The sequence below is a fragment of the Talpa occidentalis genome, unplaced genomic scaffold (genome assembly GCF_014898055.3).
Source record: "Talpa occidentalis isolate TD23 unplaced genomic scaffold, MPIMG_talOcc4v2.1 talOcc4.10, whole genome shotgun sequence".
NCBI classification, from domain to species: domain Eukaryota; kingdom Metazoa; phylum Chordata; class Mammalia; order Eulipotyphla; family Talpidae; genus Talpa; species Talpa occidentalis.
Genome location: NW_023600993.1, coordinates 27,198,006 through 27,216,767, shown reverse-complemented (window position 1 = coordinate 27,216,767; position 18,762 = coordinate 27,198,006). Strand labels below are relative to the sequence as shown.

The following is an 18,762-nucleotide window of genomic DNA, read 5'->3' as shown; positions in this document are numbered from 1 at the left end:
TCTCTCTCTCTCTCTCTCTCTCTCTCTCTCTCTCTCTCACACACACACACACACACACACACACACTCCACATGCTTGCAGGTGAGATTTTCAGTGAGGCGGGATAATACAGAAGAAACCCAGTGAGCTGGAAGGTCTGGGGAAAATGCACTTTTTTCTTCTGAAAATAGTTTTGAAGGAGCAGAACATTCCCCATAAATTGCAAAGATAAAATACAGCACTAAAGATGGAATTTTGCAAATTTCACAGGTCACTCCAGGATATAGCCCAGCCTTTGAGGGTAGGAGTTCCTTCTCCTGTGTTCTTTGGGTTAGCCCTGGAGGGGCAGCCTGGGACACAGAGACATAGCCAGGCTTCTCTGGTCAGTAAGGAGGCTGAACTGCCTGTTTTCTGCACACACACTTGACATTCAATGGTTTTCACCTGCATTTCACCACGGTGTCTTTTTTGAAGATTACTCAGAAGCTGATGCTAAACAGCTAATGCCTATAAAGCAGGTGGATCTGTCTAAAACAGGAGTGGGGGTAGAAACCTTCCCTATAAGACCCCTTCTCCTGCTCTCCTGGGTCAAACTGCTCCCCTGAATTCAGATATATGGTCTGGATCCCCCAGGCTGCAGGATCTCTGGAACCCGCCTGGCTCTAAAGTTCCAAGGTATTCTAATCCTCCATCCTGCTAATACCTCAGCTTCTCATCATTTTGCAGCTGTTTATATATGATAATGAAAATAAACCTCAGAGCCTTAAATAATGGCATTTGAAGACATCTGGGTACCTCAGCTGGAAAAGTATTACCTAATGTCCAGGCTGAACAAACTGAGTTTTCACAGTCATGGAATGGGAAGAACAGGTGGAGAACATTTCCAACACAACAGACTCCATGTATAGGACTTTAAAAATGAAAATTAGATAAAATAGCTCTCTTTCACATGAAAGGTACACACACACATGTACACATATACAGTGGTTCAGTAAGTCTCCCTGCATCACTCATCACACTCTCCTGACTGTGAGGCATTCCCAGAGAGCTTGTGGATTATAGAGCTCTTTGAATTATACAGCTTTGCTGCATCTGCCAGTGAGGAAATTCAGAGATGATGTCCCACCTTTGCAGGAGAACCTAGCCTCATGTTCCTTTAGAAGCCCCCTTCCAAATGACATAATGAGCATCCACTTTGGGCCAGGCACTGGGCTAGGCATTGGGAATCAACAGCAAATGAGATAAAATAGATTCCTGGCTACATTGGTCTTGCATGGTATACACAAGAGCCAGTAGCCAAAACATCATCAAATTGCTATAGGTGTCATGAAGGAATCAGTCAACTAAGCCAGGGAATACAGGGTAGTTGAGGGATGATTCTCTAAGCAGGTGATATTTAGATTGAGACCTAAAGAATGAGGAACTGGCTCCAAGGAAAGCGTGACAAAGAATTCTATAAAAGTATCAGTATGTGCAAAGGGCCCGAGGCAAGAAAGGGTTTGGTAAGTTTGAGAGTGGCTGAAGTGCAGAAGGTAGGCAGCAGTGGATGATGCTGGAATCTGAGGTCCCATGATGTAAGGTCTCATGGGTCTTAGCAAGAGTCTGGATTTTCCTGTAAGAGCAGAAGGAAACTGGAGAGGAAGGATTGTGCACAGAAATGACCTGGTACAGGTTATAAATGGTTGGTGGCAACAGAGATGGGATAAAGAGGAGGGATCCATGCCCCATCTGTCTTTTTGGTAGCGGAGCTGGCTCTCCCATTCTGGTTATATGGGTCATTTCCATAGCTTCTTCCTCTGGGACAAAGGGGCATCTCTGGTCCTGACAAACCAGATAGTCCAATAGATCATGAGAGGCCCATCTGAGGAAGGAGCCTTCGATGGTGCCAACCCAATGACCAGCTGAGACTCACACAACTTCAGTGGAGCTTCTGCTCTATGGGATCCCATGGACTGCCTCATTCTATCCTCATGACAATGCTGTGAATGAAGGCGACTTGTACCTCCATGGGCTCAGTGCCTTTTAGTTGATGAGACTAAGGCATTTAAAAGAATTTGACCCCAATGTTATTTGCCTTTGCGTCTTAAGGAGTTCCCATGAGTTTATTCTTCCCTATGGAAAAGGTTTGATGCTTTGTGCCACTGCGATTTGTAAAGACACAGGTTAAAAACCAGTTCTGCTTCCTGGAGAGGGCCTAACTCTCAGAATCTTTCTCAAACTGAGCCAACATCTGGAAGACACATGGAGGGAGATCATTAAATTACCTTCTTTTTTTTCTCTCCCATAATCAGGAAAAGGAGAATAAGCAAAGTTCACTCCCCCAGACATTTTCTCAGGCTCCTGGACAATCTTCCCAAACTAAGAACAATATTTTTCTTTCATTTTAATTTCAACCAAAGAATCACATGGTTAAAACAATAATGACCCCCTGCTACATACCTCCCTGTACTGAATCTTGTCTCTAAGGCCACCACTAGCACCCATGCCCATTTATGGTTCTGTTCTTGATTATTCACACATCTCTAGAAAGCATGCCGATACTACTTTATAATACTTCTTGCTTTATCAGATTTAGAAGTTTATCTTACTGAATTCCTGCCATGAGAAACAAGAAGTGATCTCACAATGGTCCTCTTTCTTCCACTGACCTAATTTTGACAGGCAAACCATTACTCTTAGCTCTTCTACTGCAATGGTTCTCAAACATTGGCTGTATCAGCATCACCTGTTTTGCTGAGGTCCACCTCATGTGTTTCTGATTCAACAGGCCTGAGATATTACCCAGAATTTTCATTCCTTATAAGATCCCAAGAGAGGCTGATGTTGCTTGTTCAGTGAGCACACTTTAAGAAACACTGCTCTACTGGTGGCCTCTGCAAGTTTAAGTAATAAACACCTATTTCTTATTTTATCAAGTTTTGCAATAGCTCTTGACTCATCAATTTTAGAGATTAAGTGATTACAAGGCCTTCTGTCATTCTATTTTAACCTCTATACAGTCAATTTAATGATGTTTATATCTCACACTAACCATGACTCTGATTTAGGCTTGACTGTAAATACTGAAAATCAATTAAAAAGCATTAAAGGGTTTATTTTGTTTATATATATATGTGTGTGTGTGTGTGTGTGTGTGTGTGTGTATATATATACACATATAATTTTTTTCTTTTTTTAAGGAGCATTACTGTTATGGCTTCATGGTTGTTTTTTCACAATAGAGCCAAGACAAGTGTTGCGATTACACAGTCTTCTTTAAGGTGCAAAGTTAAACTGCTAGAAAATTAAACCTTTACTTAAAGGAGGATATTTCTAGTATTAAGGCTCTTCTATTCTTCATATTCTTCTTTATATTATTTATACTCTATATACTCTTCTTCTATATATCCTTTATATTCTATATATTCCTCTTCTATTCTTTATACTCTTTAAATTTGAATTTGCTCAATTTCTCTTGACATTTTGTTTTATACTAGAAGGCATAATGACTTTATTTCTATCTTTCTGGAAGTTTTTGATTGCCTCTATTTTTTCTTATCCATAGCAGAAATATATTCCATTTATACTATATCCTGCATGTTTGCTACTAAGTCATCTGTACATTGCTAGCTTCATTTTTTTTTTTTAAGTTCATTGGTCCCTGCTTTCAACTGATCTACTGCTTTTTATACTTGCTGCATAGATGTCATCCTGAGATTTGTTGTCATCAGACTTCTGGTAATTCCAGTGTCAGGTATCCTACATCTTGTCCCTTCTAGTACCATTCTTGTTTTATTTGGTGTGATCTCAGGTAATTTCCTTGAAAGAGTCACTAGAGAGGTTCTCAATTCTTGCTTTTCTGAAAAGTGACTTTATTGTGACTTCATTCTTCATTATTGGGCTAAGTATAAAATTCTAGTTTCAAGGAGTCTAAGAGATTACTTAGTGTGATTCTAGTTATCTTGTATGCTGACATAAAACCTCCACTACCACTATACTGTACTTCCTGTCCTGGAAGTATTTAGAATTTTCTATAAATCTTAACAGCAGTGATGTTTCAAAATGATTTATCAAAGACATTTTGGCTTATCCATTATTAAAAAGAATGTTTCTTTTTTAACTCTGGGGACTTTTATTCTATCATCTTCTAGTTTCTTTTTCATTTTATTTTTTCTGGTATTTCTATTAGTTCTATATAGGACCTTGTAGATTTATCCTTTAATTCGCCTTCCTATTTGTCTTTTAAGCTCTACTTACTGAGAAATTTCTTACCATTATCTTCTAATACTTCTACTAGATTTTTGGCTCTGCAAGCACATTGTTAATTTTCAAGAACCCTTTCCTTATTCTCTTATTCTTCCCTTTAAAAAGAAATAGAATTCAATCATTTTCCAATGGATGGAACACTGTCTTACATCTCATGCTTACTACATGGAGTTTAAGGTGGTTTTTAACAGATTATCATCTCTTCCATTTCCTGGATAATTTACTTCCAAGTTAGTTATTATGTTGAATTATTTTGGTTGTTTTTTCCACACGCTACATTTCTCCCCCAATCCTAGGTTTCCTTGGTTTTCCATTTATAATTTAGAATGAAGGATAAGGACTTAGTGGGAAACCTGTGGATGTGTTGGGTAGATGGTGGGAGGGGAGCCAGTTCTTACACTGGAGTTGCCAAATACCAAATGTAGCAGGGCTTTTCCCTCTGGGGAACCAGCCCACCCACACCATGTCAAGTGGCTTATTCAATTCCTTAGAGAAGAATGCTGGCTGATTGCTATTCTGCATGCCTGAAGTATGCAGGGACAGGACAGGCTTCTGTAGAAAGTCAACCACTACTTAGTGCTCCTCTCCATTTCAGCCCCACTTCTCACTCTTGGACCCCTATTTAACTGCTGGCCTAGCCATACTGCAGTCTCTCTGAATCCACTGCCAGCCCTGGTCAGATCCCTTTTTCACTGCTGTCCCACCCCACAGCTGATGTGAGTGCTGGCAGCTAATGGCTCCATCTGCATCCCCTCCAGACAACTGTCCTCTGCTGAACGGTACCTCCCTCAGGGAGAGTTTTATTCTTCTTCCACACCTCACACACCAGCCAATGGTTAAGAAGGGGTACAAAAACAGCTCCCTGACTCAAGCAGAGCACAACTTTACTGTAACTAATGCTTCGGGGTTCCCAGCTCAGGTCAGAGCTAGACTTTAGTTGAGACCACATGCTGGCTAAGCCCCTTCCCCCTCCCTTCTTTCTTTATAGGTTGGAGACCTCACTTGATGTGATTCCAAATCCCTGTCTCAGGCTCTGCTTCTAGGAAGCCCGACCCAAGACCATGTGGGAGAGAATTTGGGAAAAAAAATGGGGATAACTTGGTAAAAATCTCCCTACTTGATTGAACATCTGGGTGGATATCGTGATATACTTCTCTGCAGCTCTCTGCAACTCTAATCTCCAATCAGTGGGTCACTGACCTGCTACTTTTCCCCTAAACTCAAAGCAGTTAGAAGAACCTGATGGGTGGGGCTAGCAGATTGCGCCAGTTTGTCTCCACCCTGCACAGGAGTCTGGCTTAGTCAAAAATAGTTTCTCCTAACCCTCCCCAGGATCCCAGAATTGTGGTGATCTTGGGTGTTAAGGAAAGACTTAAAACAGACTTAGGGTCATAGATTCCTTGCCTATTTCCTGCACGGCCATTAGCACTGCAAATCCCACAGATGGCACAGGGCAGACAGGCTGGTGCTACTGTCCAAGTCAACTCCTAGGCTCACTCCCACCTCATTTGGCCTCATGTGGCCTGCACCCAATACCACTTCAGAGCTCCTCCAGACAGCAGCACATCCAGGAGGCCCTGAGTGCCAGGCAGGATGTGCCTCATCTGCACTCCAGTCTCTGACTTCCAAGGGATGCGTGGGTGGGGCATTTCTAACTCAGCCACCAACTGGAGCAAGGTGATGTTCTTGCTTCTTCACCCACATACACCCCCACTGATAAACTAAGCACTGAGCACCTACTATATGCTGACAAGAGCTCTGGAAAACAGTCGAGGAAAGGGGACAAGTCAGGGACTCAGTGGCCAGTTCATGACCTCAAATGCATCATCACTTTCTAACCACACAAGAATTGTCTCAATGTGTGACAAATCATGTGGTTCTTAGAAGCAACCTCCCTAATCATATACTTCATCACTTTCCAGATCAGGAAAGTGAGGTGTAGAGAGAGGGTGTGCCCTGGCCACAGTCTCCCAGGCAGCCAGGACCCACCGTGCTCTTCCACTCCCCATCCTTATATCCGCCATCTGCCCCCCTGCCTCAGGACCCAGTGGTGAGCAGGAAACTTTTACCTGATTCTTCTGGGCAATCTTCTCTCCCTTTTTCCAGCGGAGCACTGGTGTCAGAGCCGGCAGTTCTCTCACCTCCTCTCCAACCACATGCTCTCCCAGGCTGTAGGCAGCTTCAAACACGATGGGACTGATGACGTCTTGCACCCGCCGCTGAACAAGAAACAAATGTGCGTTAATCACTGAAGCTGCCTGACAGAGAGTGTCACAGCCGACAAGGACCTTCCCACGTGCTCCTCACAGGACACCCCTCTCCTTGGGAGGTAGGGTGTCAGTACTGTCCTATTTCCCAAGGGGTAACTGAGGCAGAGGGCAGTTAATGTGCTGTACAAGGTCACTCTGTTAATGAGTACGGTTTCTCTGTTTTACCTTGTGTGGTGCTAAATCACCCCTCCTTAGCATATGGGAGACATTACTCATCTCCCAAATATTCTTAAAAGTTCGTTGGCGGCAGCAGAGCTCCACATCCTCAGAGCAGTGCTAACCCTCTGCATTTGTGTTTTGATGATCAAAGCTCTTCAGCACTGAGATTCATATGGACCTTGCGTTTGGGGTGAAGACCTGAGGACATGGAGGAACCTGGCATCTTCCCAGGGGCAGTCATCAGTATAGCCAGGAACCAAAGTCTGACTGTAACTTTGTGTTTTCTTTGAAACCCAAGGACTCTAAGACCCAAGGGAATGATGGGTTGGTAGTCACAACAGGAGAGGGTGAGGGCAGGGAAGAAAGCAAATCAGCACAGTGCTAGGTGCTCTAGAGAGATGAGCAGCACCCCCAAACCCATGAGCTGGGGTTTATTATCCTCCATTGCCCAGAAAAAGAAAATGAAAGCGCAAGGTCAAGTTCCTAGAGTATAAGACTGACAGGACTCCGAGTGACATTGGTTTAACCCTGCAGTTCTTGACCTTTTTGCATAAGTTGTCAACACCACCCTGGGCCTCTGGGAGCCCCAGGCTCCTAAGTTAGAGTCAGAGGCAGGAGTGAAGAGTAGGTAGTCCCACATTCTAGGACAGCATGTTATATGGGAGATGGGTTTCCCAGTGAAGTGGGCCAGGGCAGCGGGCATGAGTCTGAGAAGCAGCACCAAAGAGCTGAGTCCCCTCCTGCTCTGCCTCTGTCATCAGAGGGGCAGGGGAGTGGGGAGGAAGCCTGTCAGGGAGTGACTGAAGCAGGCAGAGGCCAACACAGGGCATGCACAGAGTCAAGTCAAGTCCTCAGTTTAGTGGAGTCTAGAGCAGAAAAAAAGTGCTCTGTTAAACATTAGCCAGTCCTAAAGTTCCCAAGAGTGCACAGTGAGCCTGCTCCTCCCTCTCCCTGACATGCAGCACCCTTCTCCAGAGGCAGACATGCCTGTCAATTCTGGGGTACCTACTGGTCTGAGCATGTACGGGCATAGGGTAGCTCACAACTCACTGGCTCTCTTCACTCAGCGAACATCCTGGAAAGGGTTCCAGGTCAGTAAACAGAGCGTCAGCACCTACTTCTTTGGGGCACATGGAGGTTATTATGGACATCCCTACGTCAGGCAGCGCTGGCACCCAAGACACTGTAATGACGGAATGGATGACAGCCTGTAGACAAGCCACAGGGTCATCTCCAAGATGGGTTCTGTGAACCTCAGTTTCCTGGTGAGAGGTTCACAAATGGGCCCACAATTAAATATATCAAGGGTACACCAGGTTAAGCAGAGGTGAAGAGGGTTTTCAGCCTGTTCTGCTTGCTGTTTGTGTTTTCACTGCAATTTCCTTGGGGAACAAGCAGAGTGGAGCCAATCTCCCTGGGTCAAGCAGCCCTGTGCTTCCTGAGGGTGTCTCAGGGCACAGGTGTGGACAGGAGTGGGGAGGAGACAGCTGGGGGGGTGGTGGGGAGACCTTGTACTGAACAGAATTTAAAGATTGTCAGGGGCTGTGCAGAGTAGTGAATGAGTGTAATCAATGTTTGTACAAATAACTATTTTAATGTTTCTTTTTTCTTTTCTTTTTTTTAAGGTTGACCATCTTAAGGTTTGCACGTAAATCCTTGTATGGAAATAAGTCTATTAGGATGTGGCCATTCTGGGGGCAGGGATTGAATATGGAAGTGAAGGAGACAAAAGGCATGATGATTTGCTGGCTGTCACACACATTCCACAGGCTGGGTCAAGCCCTTCGCAGAGGTTATCTTCATCTATGTAACACCTGAACTGGAATTTTAGAGATGTGCTCACATCTCTAAATGTATTTGAGAGGCTCCCTCAAATACAGTGCCATCCATCCCCAAGCTCCTAAGTGGTGTAGCAGAGTCTACCTTAGAGCCAGAAATAAAACTAATTCTGAAAAATACTACTTAAAAATGACCCTAACTCTTCAAGATTCCGACATCACCCTGAAATGTTACTTATTTACTTAAGAGGATACAGGGTGGGGGCCGGGAATGGGGGAGTATTTTTCACACAGGATGAATGGGAATAAATGACAATAACTAAGAAACAGGGACCTGCAGTGAGGACTGTTTCTGAACATGTAGCCATCAAGCATGATGCTGTGGAGGGAAAGTTCAGTCATGGCAAGGCTGGGAATATGTAGTGAATTCTGTCATCTAGGGGTATAGAGGTTGTGCTGGCACTGATTGCATAAGCCTGTCTTAAGAAGTTTGAAAAGAAGTCTCTTGTTGCAGGTCCTGGTAGCTCTGGGCAGAAGAGACCCGAGCCACACGAGCTTGATAGAGGTAGAGGAGGACACAGTGGTTAGAAAGAAGTTCCTCTTCCCCCAAACCCCCACCCCCCACCAAGAAGAAGCCCCTCCTTCCACACTATGATTGTTTTATCTGAGCGGCAAAGGAAAAGTAGCAGCAACATTTGTCAGTTTTCTTTGCATCCTTGGACAAGCAGCTTCCCTCGCTCAGCATTGCAATTAAGTAGATGGATTCCTTAGGATAGAGGAGGCTCAGGGTTCTGCACAGATGGTAATTGTTGAGGTTTTACTGGGTAAATAAAAAAAAATGCCACTACAAATTGAAGCTTCTAAAGTTGAAGTTATTCTGCAGATGAAAAGCCAAGATAGACCTTTTCCTGCTCAAAATCTAAGGATTGTCCTGTTTTTGAAAACTGAAGGAGTTGCCAGGAGAACCCCCCCAGATGGGTGGCAGAATTTGCCATGGCTGAGGTTTTATGGAGAACTTAACATATGCTCGATTTGAAATTTATTGGGTGCTTACTATTTGCCAGGCAATGTTCTGGGCCCAGGGAGACAGAGATGAAAGACCTTCAGGAGAAACAAGAAAGCAAGGACACTCTAGTAATCTTGCAAATGAGGGACACGTGATTCAGACTGAGACTAAGGCCTGGGAGGCTTCCCAGAGGAGGTGCCTCTGGCTCAGCTGTAAGGCAGAAGGACTTCTGTCAGAGAGCAGGCACAGCTGGCTTAGCTGTGTGGACAGGGCATAGTGCGTCCAGTGGATAGCATGTGAGTCCCAGAGACAGGCAAGTCAGGTTTGTGGGCAGGAGGAGTGGAGGGAAAGGAGGCTGAGCAGAGACCAGATCTCAAGGGGGACTTATAGAATGTGTTGACTTCATCCTAAAAGCCAGGAAAAGCTGGTGGGGTGAGGGGTAAGATAAAAGGTGATGCTAGGGGTGGGGTTACAGAAAAATTCCCCTAGGTTTCTTGGATCAACAGGGTTGAGAATGGAGGCAGGGAGGCCAGCAAGGAGGCTGGAGAAGGTTGTGTTCTAGAAAGATCCCTCTGGCTATAGCATGAAGCTCGATCCATGGAGGCAGGCCTGTAGACAAGCAGGCCAGGGAAGAGCTGCTATGGGAGGTCAGGGAAAGACAGGGCCTGGACCAGGACTCAGTAGTGGGGATGGAGGAAGGGGGAGGGATGTGAAGGTGACTTAGGAAGAAGAGATGACAGGACTTGGGGGTTAGCCAGAAGAGAGATAGAGATGCCCCAGGGTTGTGTCCAGTGAGGAACCAGGAAAAGGAAGAGGTTTAGGTATGGACACTTGGAACTTTCCTACAGCACAGAATACCCCTTTCTGTCTCCAAACCTTTAACTTCGCAAGGAATTTTCCTAAACTTACTGATTTGGGCCTAAAACTCCATGCTTCCTTTTCTTTTCCACAAAGTTGTTCTTTGCCCGGAGTTCAGGGACAGATTTACCTGTACTGGCTGAGAAAGATCCACCCAGGACCTTCTGCCTATATGCTAGCACCTCCCTACCCCATCTTCCTGATGGATTTTGTCCTCCTGCAAGACTATCCTCCTTCCTCAGCTCACCTCACATGCATAGATGTTCTCCCGGGGCCCTTTGGGAGGACTGCAGGGCCTCAAAGGGTCTTCTCGGAGTGAGACCCCAGGGAAATGAGCCCCAGCATTGTCCCACAGACCCTTGTTCCTTCACAGAGAGCCCTTTGGACTTTTCCTTCCAACTAATTCCCTTGTTCTGAAAACGAAACAGCAGGGCCTGTTATATCACCCACCCAAGATTTCCACTAGAGGTGAAAACACCCCGCCCTGTTGAACTAGAGTATCTAGTCTAGGCAGTTGTCAGCGTCAGAAGCCCAGAAGTCTTTTGTTGCCTTACTGTGGAATTACGGAATTTTTACTGGTGAGAGTAAGTAGCATCCAATTCAAGGCCCTCCCTACCTGGGGAAAAACAGATGTGCATTACCCCTGGGGAGTAACCCCCAGGATGCCACCCCATTCCAACTGGATCCCTAGAAACGAAGAGTTAATCTCCTTTAGCTAACTAGCAGCTACAATGGTAAACTACATGAAAACAGGAAGGGTTGACCTCACTTTAAATTTGTAAATAACACAGAAGGGAGCAAACGAACAGCTAGCATTAAGCCAGACAACTGGTGTGGGGAAAACCCTCTAAGTGTTTTATAAAGAGGCCGTTGTCTGATTTTTGTCTCCTCCATCCTGTATTCTTTATCACTGCTCCTCTGCTCTCTACAGTCATCTTTGCTTCTACCTACAGATTCCTTGCAGACACTCCAAGAAATGAGAAATCTTTAAAATGTGGAGAGGTTTTTCCTTTATTTCCATGACCATAATTATTAGAATGGCCATTAAAATGTTATAGAATAGTTTCAACTTCTTATAAGCTTAGATTCTTTTTTTTTAAAAGATTTATTTATTTATGCATACAAGAGCTGGGGAACAGGCCAGATGTGTGGGGGGTGAGAGGATTCACCAGAGACAGAGTGGGGAACAGAACAGGCAGACTGACTGAAATACACTGCTGGGGGGAGCAGCAGGCAAGATAGGAGAGGTCTGCTGCGCCATGTGGGTTGCTCCCCAGTGGGCGGGGGATCGAACTTGTGCTGCAGAGGCTGCGGATTGCTTCATAGTGCAGTGCTTAACCCCTTGCACAACCAGGGAGGCCCAAGCTTAGATTCTTTTAAAAGCAATCTAAGGATTTTACATTTCTAGTAATAATAGAGTAACTTGCTTAAGATCTACCCTCTCACTGAGAAATAGAAAAGCTGGGTGAGACAGATACACACACACATATTTAGATATCAGGCAACCATCAAGACATCAAGACCCTAGACTTCAGAATCTAGGGTCCCAAAGGAAGAACACAGAGGTGACCCCAATCCCCAGTGTCCTTTTCCCTTGAAAATAGAAAGCTGCAAACAGATCTGTAAGCAGTTGGAGTCAGCAGATGAGAACCTGTATGCAAAGAAGGGGGTGAAAGGCAGAGTTCTTGGATTACTGCGAGGGTTGTCTCATGAGAGTGTGAAGATAAAACTTAGAGCTCAGGGCTCAAAAGGCAGCCAGGGCTTGAAGGCTAAGATCCCAAGGAGAAGGGAAGCATGCTGGAGTAGACCTTCTGCACCACAATTACCCTCAAGGCACATGCTGGTCCACAGCAGCATAGAGTAGAGGTGAAGAAACCAAGCAGAAGGGAGTGGTGAAAGTGCTGAGACAAGATATACATACATTTTTTAAAAATATTTATTTATTTATTTATACAAGCACTGGGTACAGTCAGAAGCGCGGGAGGGTGAAAGAATTCACCAGAGCCAGAGCGGGGAGCAGAGCAGGCAGAAGGACCGAAGTACACTGCTGAGGGGAGCAGCGGGCGGCAGGAGAGGTCTGCACGCCATGTGGGACCCTCCTCTGGTGGCCGGGGAGCAGCTGGGGATCAAACCAGCGCTGCAGAGGCTGCGGGCAGCTTCGCAACCCAGCGCTCAACCGCTGCGTCACTGGGGAGGCCCTAGAGACAAGATATATTTAACTGTTGACTGGACACAGCAGGAGAGAAGACCAGTGAACCAGACTGAAACATGAAGAGGGAAAAGAATAGAAAATTTAGAAATGAAGAGAAACACAAGCCATGATGAAAGAAATAACAAATTTATGATATAGGACATCTGCACAATAGCTAGCATACTGCAGATGAACAATAAATGGTGGCTATTATCATTTTTACCATAACCTTCGAAATGATACCTTTGACATGAAAATCTGTAAAAACTTCCCTTTGCAAAATGAAACCTTATTTTGAACTGTGTATGTAGCAAGGACCTATTTCCGATTTTACAAGAAAGTAAACGGAGATCAAGTGTGTTCTCATGCAGAGTCCCATAAATTTAAAAATATATAAACAGATGGAAATTGAAGTTAAAAACCAAGGGAGAAAATTCTAGAAATAATTCTAAACAAAACTTTCTAAAAGACACAACTGACCACAATAGTTTTATGAAACAGGATGCACTGGGATGCTTTATCTTTGGACAAGTTCAGTAATAAACATTGACTAGACAGTCAGAGCTCTGAAAAGCAGCTGAATTGAAAGAACTCCAGAAATCCTGTCACGAGAGCAGGAAATAAGTGGTGAGCAAATCAGTATGTCTTGTTTCTCAATGAGATTAGAAATTTTAACCTTGACAACACATGGCTTTATATGTAACATATTATGAAGGGGACATCATTATTAGTCTGAAGTGTCTGACCCCTGGCAAGCACCAGCACTCAGGAAGGGCAGGAAACCATCGATTATGCTTCAGTGAACAAATAATGTAAGTTACTCTACCTAGGAAAGTCACAAAACCATGGATGCTTTTCCTCTTCAAAGATAAAACATCTAGCTGGATATTTGAGAAATGGTTTGCTTTCACATTTGAGAATATGTGTGTGTACGGGGGCAGGGGCTGTTTATTTAGCCCATTTATGTATTTTATGCATTTTGTGATTTTTGTTTCATTTATATTTCTCTGCATTCATTCCAAATATGCTAATGGGAGTTGAGAGCTTTTGACAATTTGTAAATAATTTCTTGAGGTCTGTCGCCTCCTTGTCTAAAGTTCTTTTCAAGGAGACATGTTAATTACACCACAGATGTTACCTGCATCATCTGACAGCTAAATGACACTGGCTGAAACTGGCCCAGCATGGTCCTCCAGGAGAAACTAAACTTCCACTTCCAATCTAGCTCTCCTCCTCCCTCTCTTAATCCTCTCTTCCCACTGCCCATCCTCATATCCCCAAAGTGGTTTCAAAAAAATTATCTATAGGCGAACAATAAAGAAATATGTCTAAACATAATATAATAACAAAGAAAATGTCTAAAAGAAAAAGGAAAATGCCTGAGGGCCTCCCTGGTGACACAAGGGGTTAAGACAAAATCTATAAAGCTATCCGCAGCCACTGCAGCATGAGTTCAATCTCCAGCCTTGGAGCAACCCACATGGCACAGCAGACCTCTCCTGACTCGCCCGCTGCTCTCCTTGGCAGTGTATTTCAGTCAGTCTGCCTGTTCTGTTCCCCACTCTGTCTCTGGTGAATCCTCTCACCTCCCACATCTCTGGCCTGTAACCCAGCTGTTGTATGCATAAATAAATAAATCTTTTCTTAAAAAATGCCTGAGCTGACCGACACAGGTTTTCCTGCTTTTCCACCCTTCACCCACATTGTCCCAGCCATCAGTCCCGCAGCCAGTGGTGTGTCAACCTCAGTCCTCAACCCCCGGGGCCGGGACTCAACAGTGGCCTTTGCATTGCCCCTCGGTGTTCTCTGCCTGTTAGCTGAAGGAGAGGTGGGCAGGGGGAAGCATGCACCAAGTGGCTCTCTGAGTAGCCAAAACCCCCAGAGGGCAAACCTCTCCCTGCATTGTGACCTAATAAGCTACCTTTGAAGGAAGGGAACATGACTGAGCCACACACATCTGCTTAGGTCTGACTGCTGATCCCAGCTGTGCCCCTGCTCACGCTGTTCCCACACCTGGAATGCCCCTCTCCCACAAAACATGGTTCACCCCCTTCAAGGCCCACCTCCTTCAAGGTTGCTCTTTCTGGGAGATTTTCCTTAAGGATGCCAGCTGTGTGTCCAGAGCCCCGGAACTCTGACTTTCCAATGACATAATTTGGGATGCAATTACTCTTCTAGTGCTGTCTTTCCTTGATTCTAAGGACTGCTCTAGCCTCCTATTGAAGTTTCTGAAGCAGAGATGCATATTAGCATTGAATAATACATTTGTTTTGTGAATGTTTCCCCACCTCAACTCCTGCCTGAAAAGCTGTCATTACACTGTTAGCAGTGTGGAGAGTGAGGAAATGTGGCACCCGCTTTGGGGTGAGCAAGCTCCTGGGTGGTCACTGCAGCTGTGGGAAGCAGGTCCAAGTTCTGCTCAAGTACCCCATGTGTCCGGGATGATGCCTACCGCATTCTTTTTATATATATAAATATATATATATATATATAATTCTTATATCATTTTTCATTTTTGCACAATGTATGCATTTTCATTTTGGTTATATTCCCCATACAATTCCCACCCCGCCTTATATTGACCCTAATCCCTCTTCTCCTCCCCCCCACCGTATTTTGTCTCTGGTTTATAGTTGCTTATTGATTTTGATTTTTTCTTTATTATAATTAATTTTTTTCCTGGTCCCTTATTTAGGTTTTCTAAATTTCTGCTATGAGTGAGACCATCCAGTATTTTTCTTTTTCTTTCTGGCTTATTTCACTGAGCATGATCCCTTCGAGCTCCATCCATGTTGCTGCAAACTGCAAGAGTTTATCTTTTTTGATTGCTGAGTAATAGTCCATTGTGTATATGTACCACATCTTGATCCAGCCATCTATTTTGGGGCATTTGGGTTGTTTCCATAGCTTAGCTATTGTAAATAGTGCTGCTATAAACATAGGGGTGCAGGTGCCCTTTGGAATTAATGTTTATGTGTCCTTGTCTGAAAGTGTGGATGACAGCAGCAGCGCCAGGACGGAGCGCTGGGGGCAGGGCTGGGGGTGCTGTGGGAGGTGGAAAGTAAGCAGATGGCCAGTAGGGTGTGTCTTCAGGTCCCCTTTAGCCACCACAACAGGAAGAGTGAAGCGGAGGAGGCGGCAGGCGGGATACGAGGGCAAAAAGCTGTGGCACAGAGGAAAAGGGCCCACACAAGAGCCGTGAGGACCTGACAAGAGGGAACTGCTTCTGACCCAGAGTGAGGTGGCAGTGACAGAGCCAAGAGTCCTTGAGAGCAGATGATCTTGGAGGAGAAATCAGAAGTTCAGCAGGTTGGTGGGGGGATGGGCACATGGCTGTCCTGTCAGATGCCCCAGATACTATGGAGGTGGGATTGCAGCTGCCAACTTGAGGAACAGAGGCCGCAGACAAAGTGGAAAGCAAGGGCTTTGCATCAAAGGATCCTGGGACTGAGGGAGTCCCACCTCCATCTCTTACAAACTGCAATGTTGGTTACTGCACTTTTCTCTCCAAATCTGTTTTCTCAGATATAAAATGGGTTGATCGACCCAAAACCTCAGATGAGACCTGCTGACCTGGATTACAGCTTTGAGACCCTACACAGGGAACCTCACTGTCCGAGCCCAGACTCCTGACCCATTGGAATGGTGAGATAATGCACATGTGTTGTTTTAAGCTGGAAAATTGTAATTTCTAAATGTAGCATAGAAAACGAGTATGTACCCCACCCCTCAGGTTGGCTGATGCCATGGATAACAGGCCTCTGGGCAGATAAGCTCTGGGGTACAGTTCATACTCCAGAGCTGCCCGGCGGGTCAGGCTGAAGCAAGCCTCTTCCTGAAATCACAGCCTCACTGCACATTCAGTTCCCAGCTTCCCTTGCCCCTGAGAGCATTCCCCCAATAAATCTCTGGCGGAAATCCCCATCTTAGATTCGGCTGCTAGGGAACCGGATACAAGATACCACATAATAAGTTCCATCCTGAATTTGTTGGTTGCAGTATCTTTAAAAAGGTGAGAAAAGCTAGATAGAGTGCAAGGGATGACCCAGAGTTCATGTCTGATCAAAAAATAAGCTGATCCATGTGCAATAGGAGACACGTGTGGGTGACTGGCAGACTCGCTCTAGCCGTCAGTCTCCATTACTCTGAACTCTGAGACTTACTTCGCCGTTGTTTATTCTCCAGAAGACTAAGAAGCTAGCACTCCTTGAAGAGTTATAGGCTCTGGAGCAGGCTCAAAGACACAAGTCAGTTCTAGGCCTCCTCGGTCATGGCACACCCTCCTTTTCCTTTTACTTCTTTACAGGAACTCACAAAGCCTTGACCCTTTGTGCAGAAGGTGCCAAGTTTTACAAAAGGCAAAAAGTGGAAAGAGGCAGGCTGGGACTTGGACTACCCACAAAATAATTCATGAGCTCCTCAACCCTGAAGAACTGAGGACCTGTGACTACACATCACACAAACTATAGACTTCAGTTTGTCTCCCCACCTTCAACCAAAACTCTACATAAAATGGGATGCAGAAGGGAATTCAGGGGGGTCTGTGAACTTGGATGGAGTAAAAACATTACATCTTTATTTTCATCAATCTCTACTTGAAATTCAGCACGTCCTTTCATTATAAATGAGGGCTGCAAGCATGGGTGCCTTGGGGAAGGAAATTCTAAGGGGAGTCAATCTGAGGGGGTGGGGGGAAGCAAATAATGTTTAAAAATAAAAAAAAAAATTTAAAAATGTGGGCTGCAAGTCACAGAACTCTTAGAAAGACCTGTGATTGCCACTGATAGAAATCTGAGCTATTTTCATGTCAAGTTAGTTCCAAGTCCTTGAATTATTATTTATGCTCATCTGTACCTCAAAATTTCAGTTCTCATGTAACATATCAAAAAGTAACTATAAACCAAAGACACACTATGGCGGTGGGGAAGGGGAGAGGAAGGACTAGGGTCAAAATAAGGGGGGGATGCAATTGTATGGGGAATATAACCAAAATGATATTGCATACATTGTGCAAAAATGAAAAATGATGTAAGAATTATATAAAATATTAAAAATAAATAAAGAAAAGAAAGAAAAGAAAAAAAAAAGCAGGTCTATATCACAAATGTGTTTTGACATTTTGGTAACTAGATTCCAATAAAGTTGGTTGCTTTATAACCCAATGTACTTTACTGTTTTAAAAACAGTAAAGCATTATGTTATGAGAAGAGGTCTACAGGCTGCTTCTAACAGCACAAAAAAGGATGAGAACTTTTGTCATAATGGCAAATGATACAACGAGAAGGGCCATCCTGTGGTTTCTGAAATCCTTCAAAAATGTGCTTCAAAAACTGCAGGAAAAAAAATTGTGAGTTGTTTCAGTCTTCATAGGTTCTATGAATTCCCTGGTCTCAGCCGTTAAAAATATACCGACCATTACATTTTATGACAAGTTCAAAATCAATGGGCTCAAAATCCCTGCAGGGCCCCTGGGGTTTTAAGAATTTGGTCCTGGATAGATATTTCAGGCCAAGGCACAGCTACGCCTCTTCGATGCTGAGAGTTATATGAAAGCATCTGTTTCCCTGTGTGAGCCCATAGGAGGGGAAGGGTAGAGAGAGCGGGCTCTCTGGGTTACATGGAGTGTTCACTGCTTTTGCAAAAAGAATCCTGACCTTTCCAGGGCAGGCCTGCTGCTTCATGTGCCCTGAGAGGGTATCCAGAAAACTGAGAAGCTTGCCCTGGCCCTTGGTGGTGTGTGAAAAGCCTGAACCGTGACTGCAAGAGAGTCAAAACACCGACCCCACAAGATCTCCAAGTTACTCAAACCACAGTGGGCCAATGTACTCAGCGTGGGGGCTAAGTGAGCCAGGGCCACTGCTTTGAATGACTCAGAGCTTAACAAGTGAAGAAAGTAGCGCCCCTTGAACCTGTCATAAAACAAGGTCATTAAAATTCCAGTGAATTTCATCAAAACTTATTCACTCTTTGGTCTGTTTCATTCTCCTTGCCACTATTTACACTCACTTTTACAAGTTCGTCAATGGCTGCCATGTGGCCAGATTCAGTGGACACCCTCCCTCATCGCCTTGGCATGCTTGGTGAGCCTTAAGGTTCAGTCTTTTCTTGAAGTTCATCCTTTTCTGACTCCTCATTCCTACATATGAACCTTGCTTTGAATCCCACACTCCTCTGGGCATTTACTTATTGTTGCAGATTGTATTTTCCAAATAAGGATGCAAAATTATTCCCCCCTCCACATGTTCTTCTGAAAATGACCTTGCTACTTCCCCCATC

The 18,762-nt window shown here is 44.6% G+C and overlaps 1 protein-coding gene across 1 annotated transcript in view; it reads right to left on the bottom strand.

Annotated features, from left to right (window-relative positions):
* The window catches only part of ITGA9 (integrin subunit alpha 9), a 284,237-nt gene that overhangs the window by 131,808 nt on the left and 133,667 nt on the right, over nucleotides 1-18,762 (bottom strand). The window contains 1 exon segment of the mRNA XM_037526417.2: nucleotides 6,294-6,443. Coding sequence (XP_037382314.1) covers nucleotides 6,294-6,443 — 150 coding nt within the window.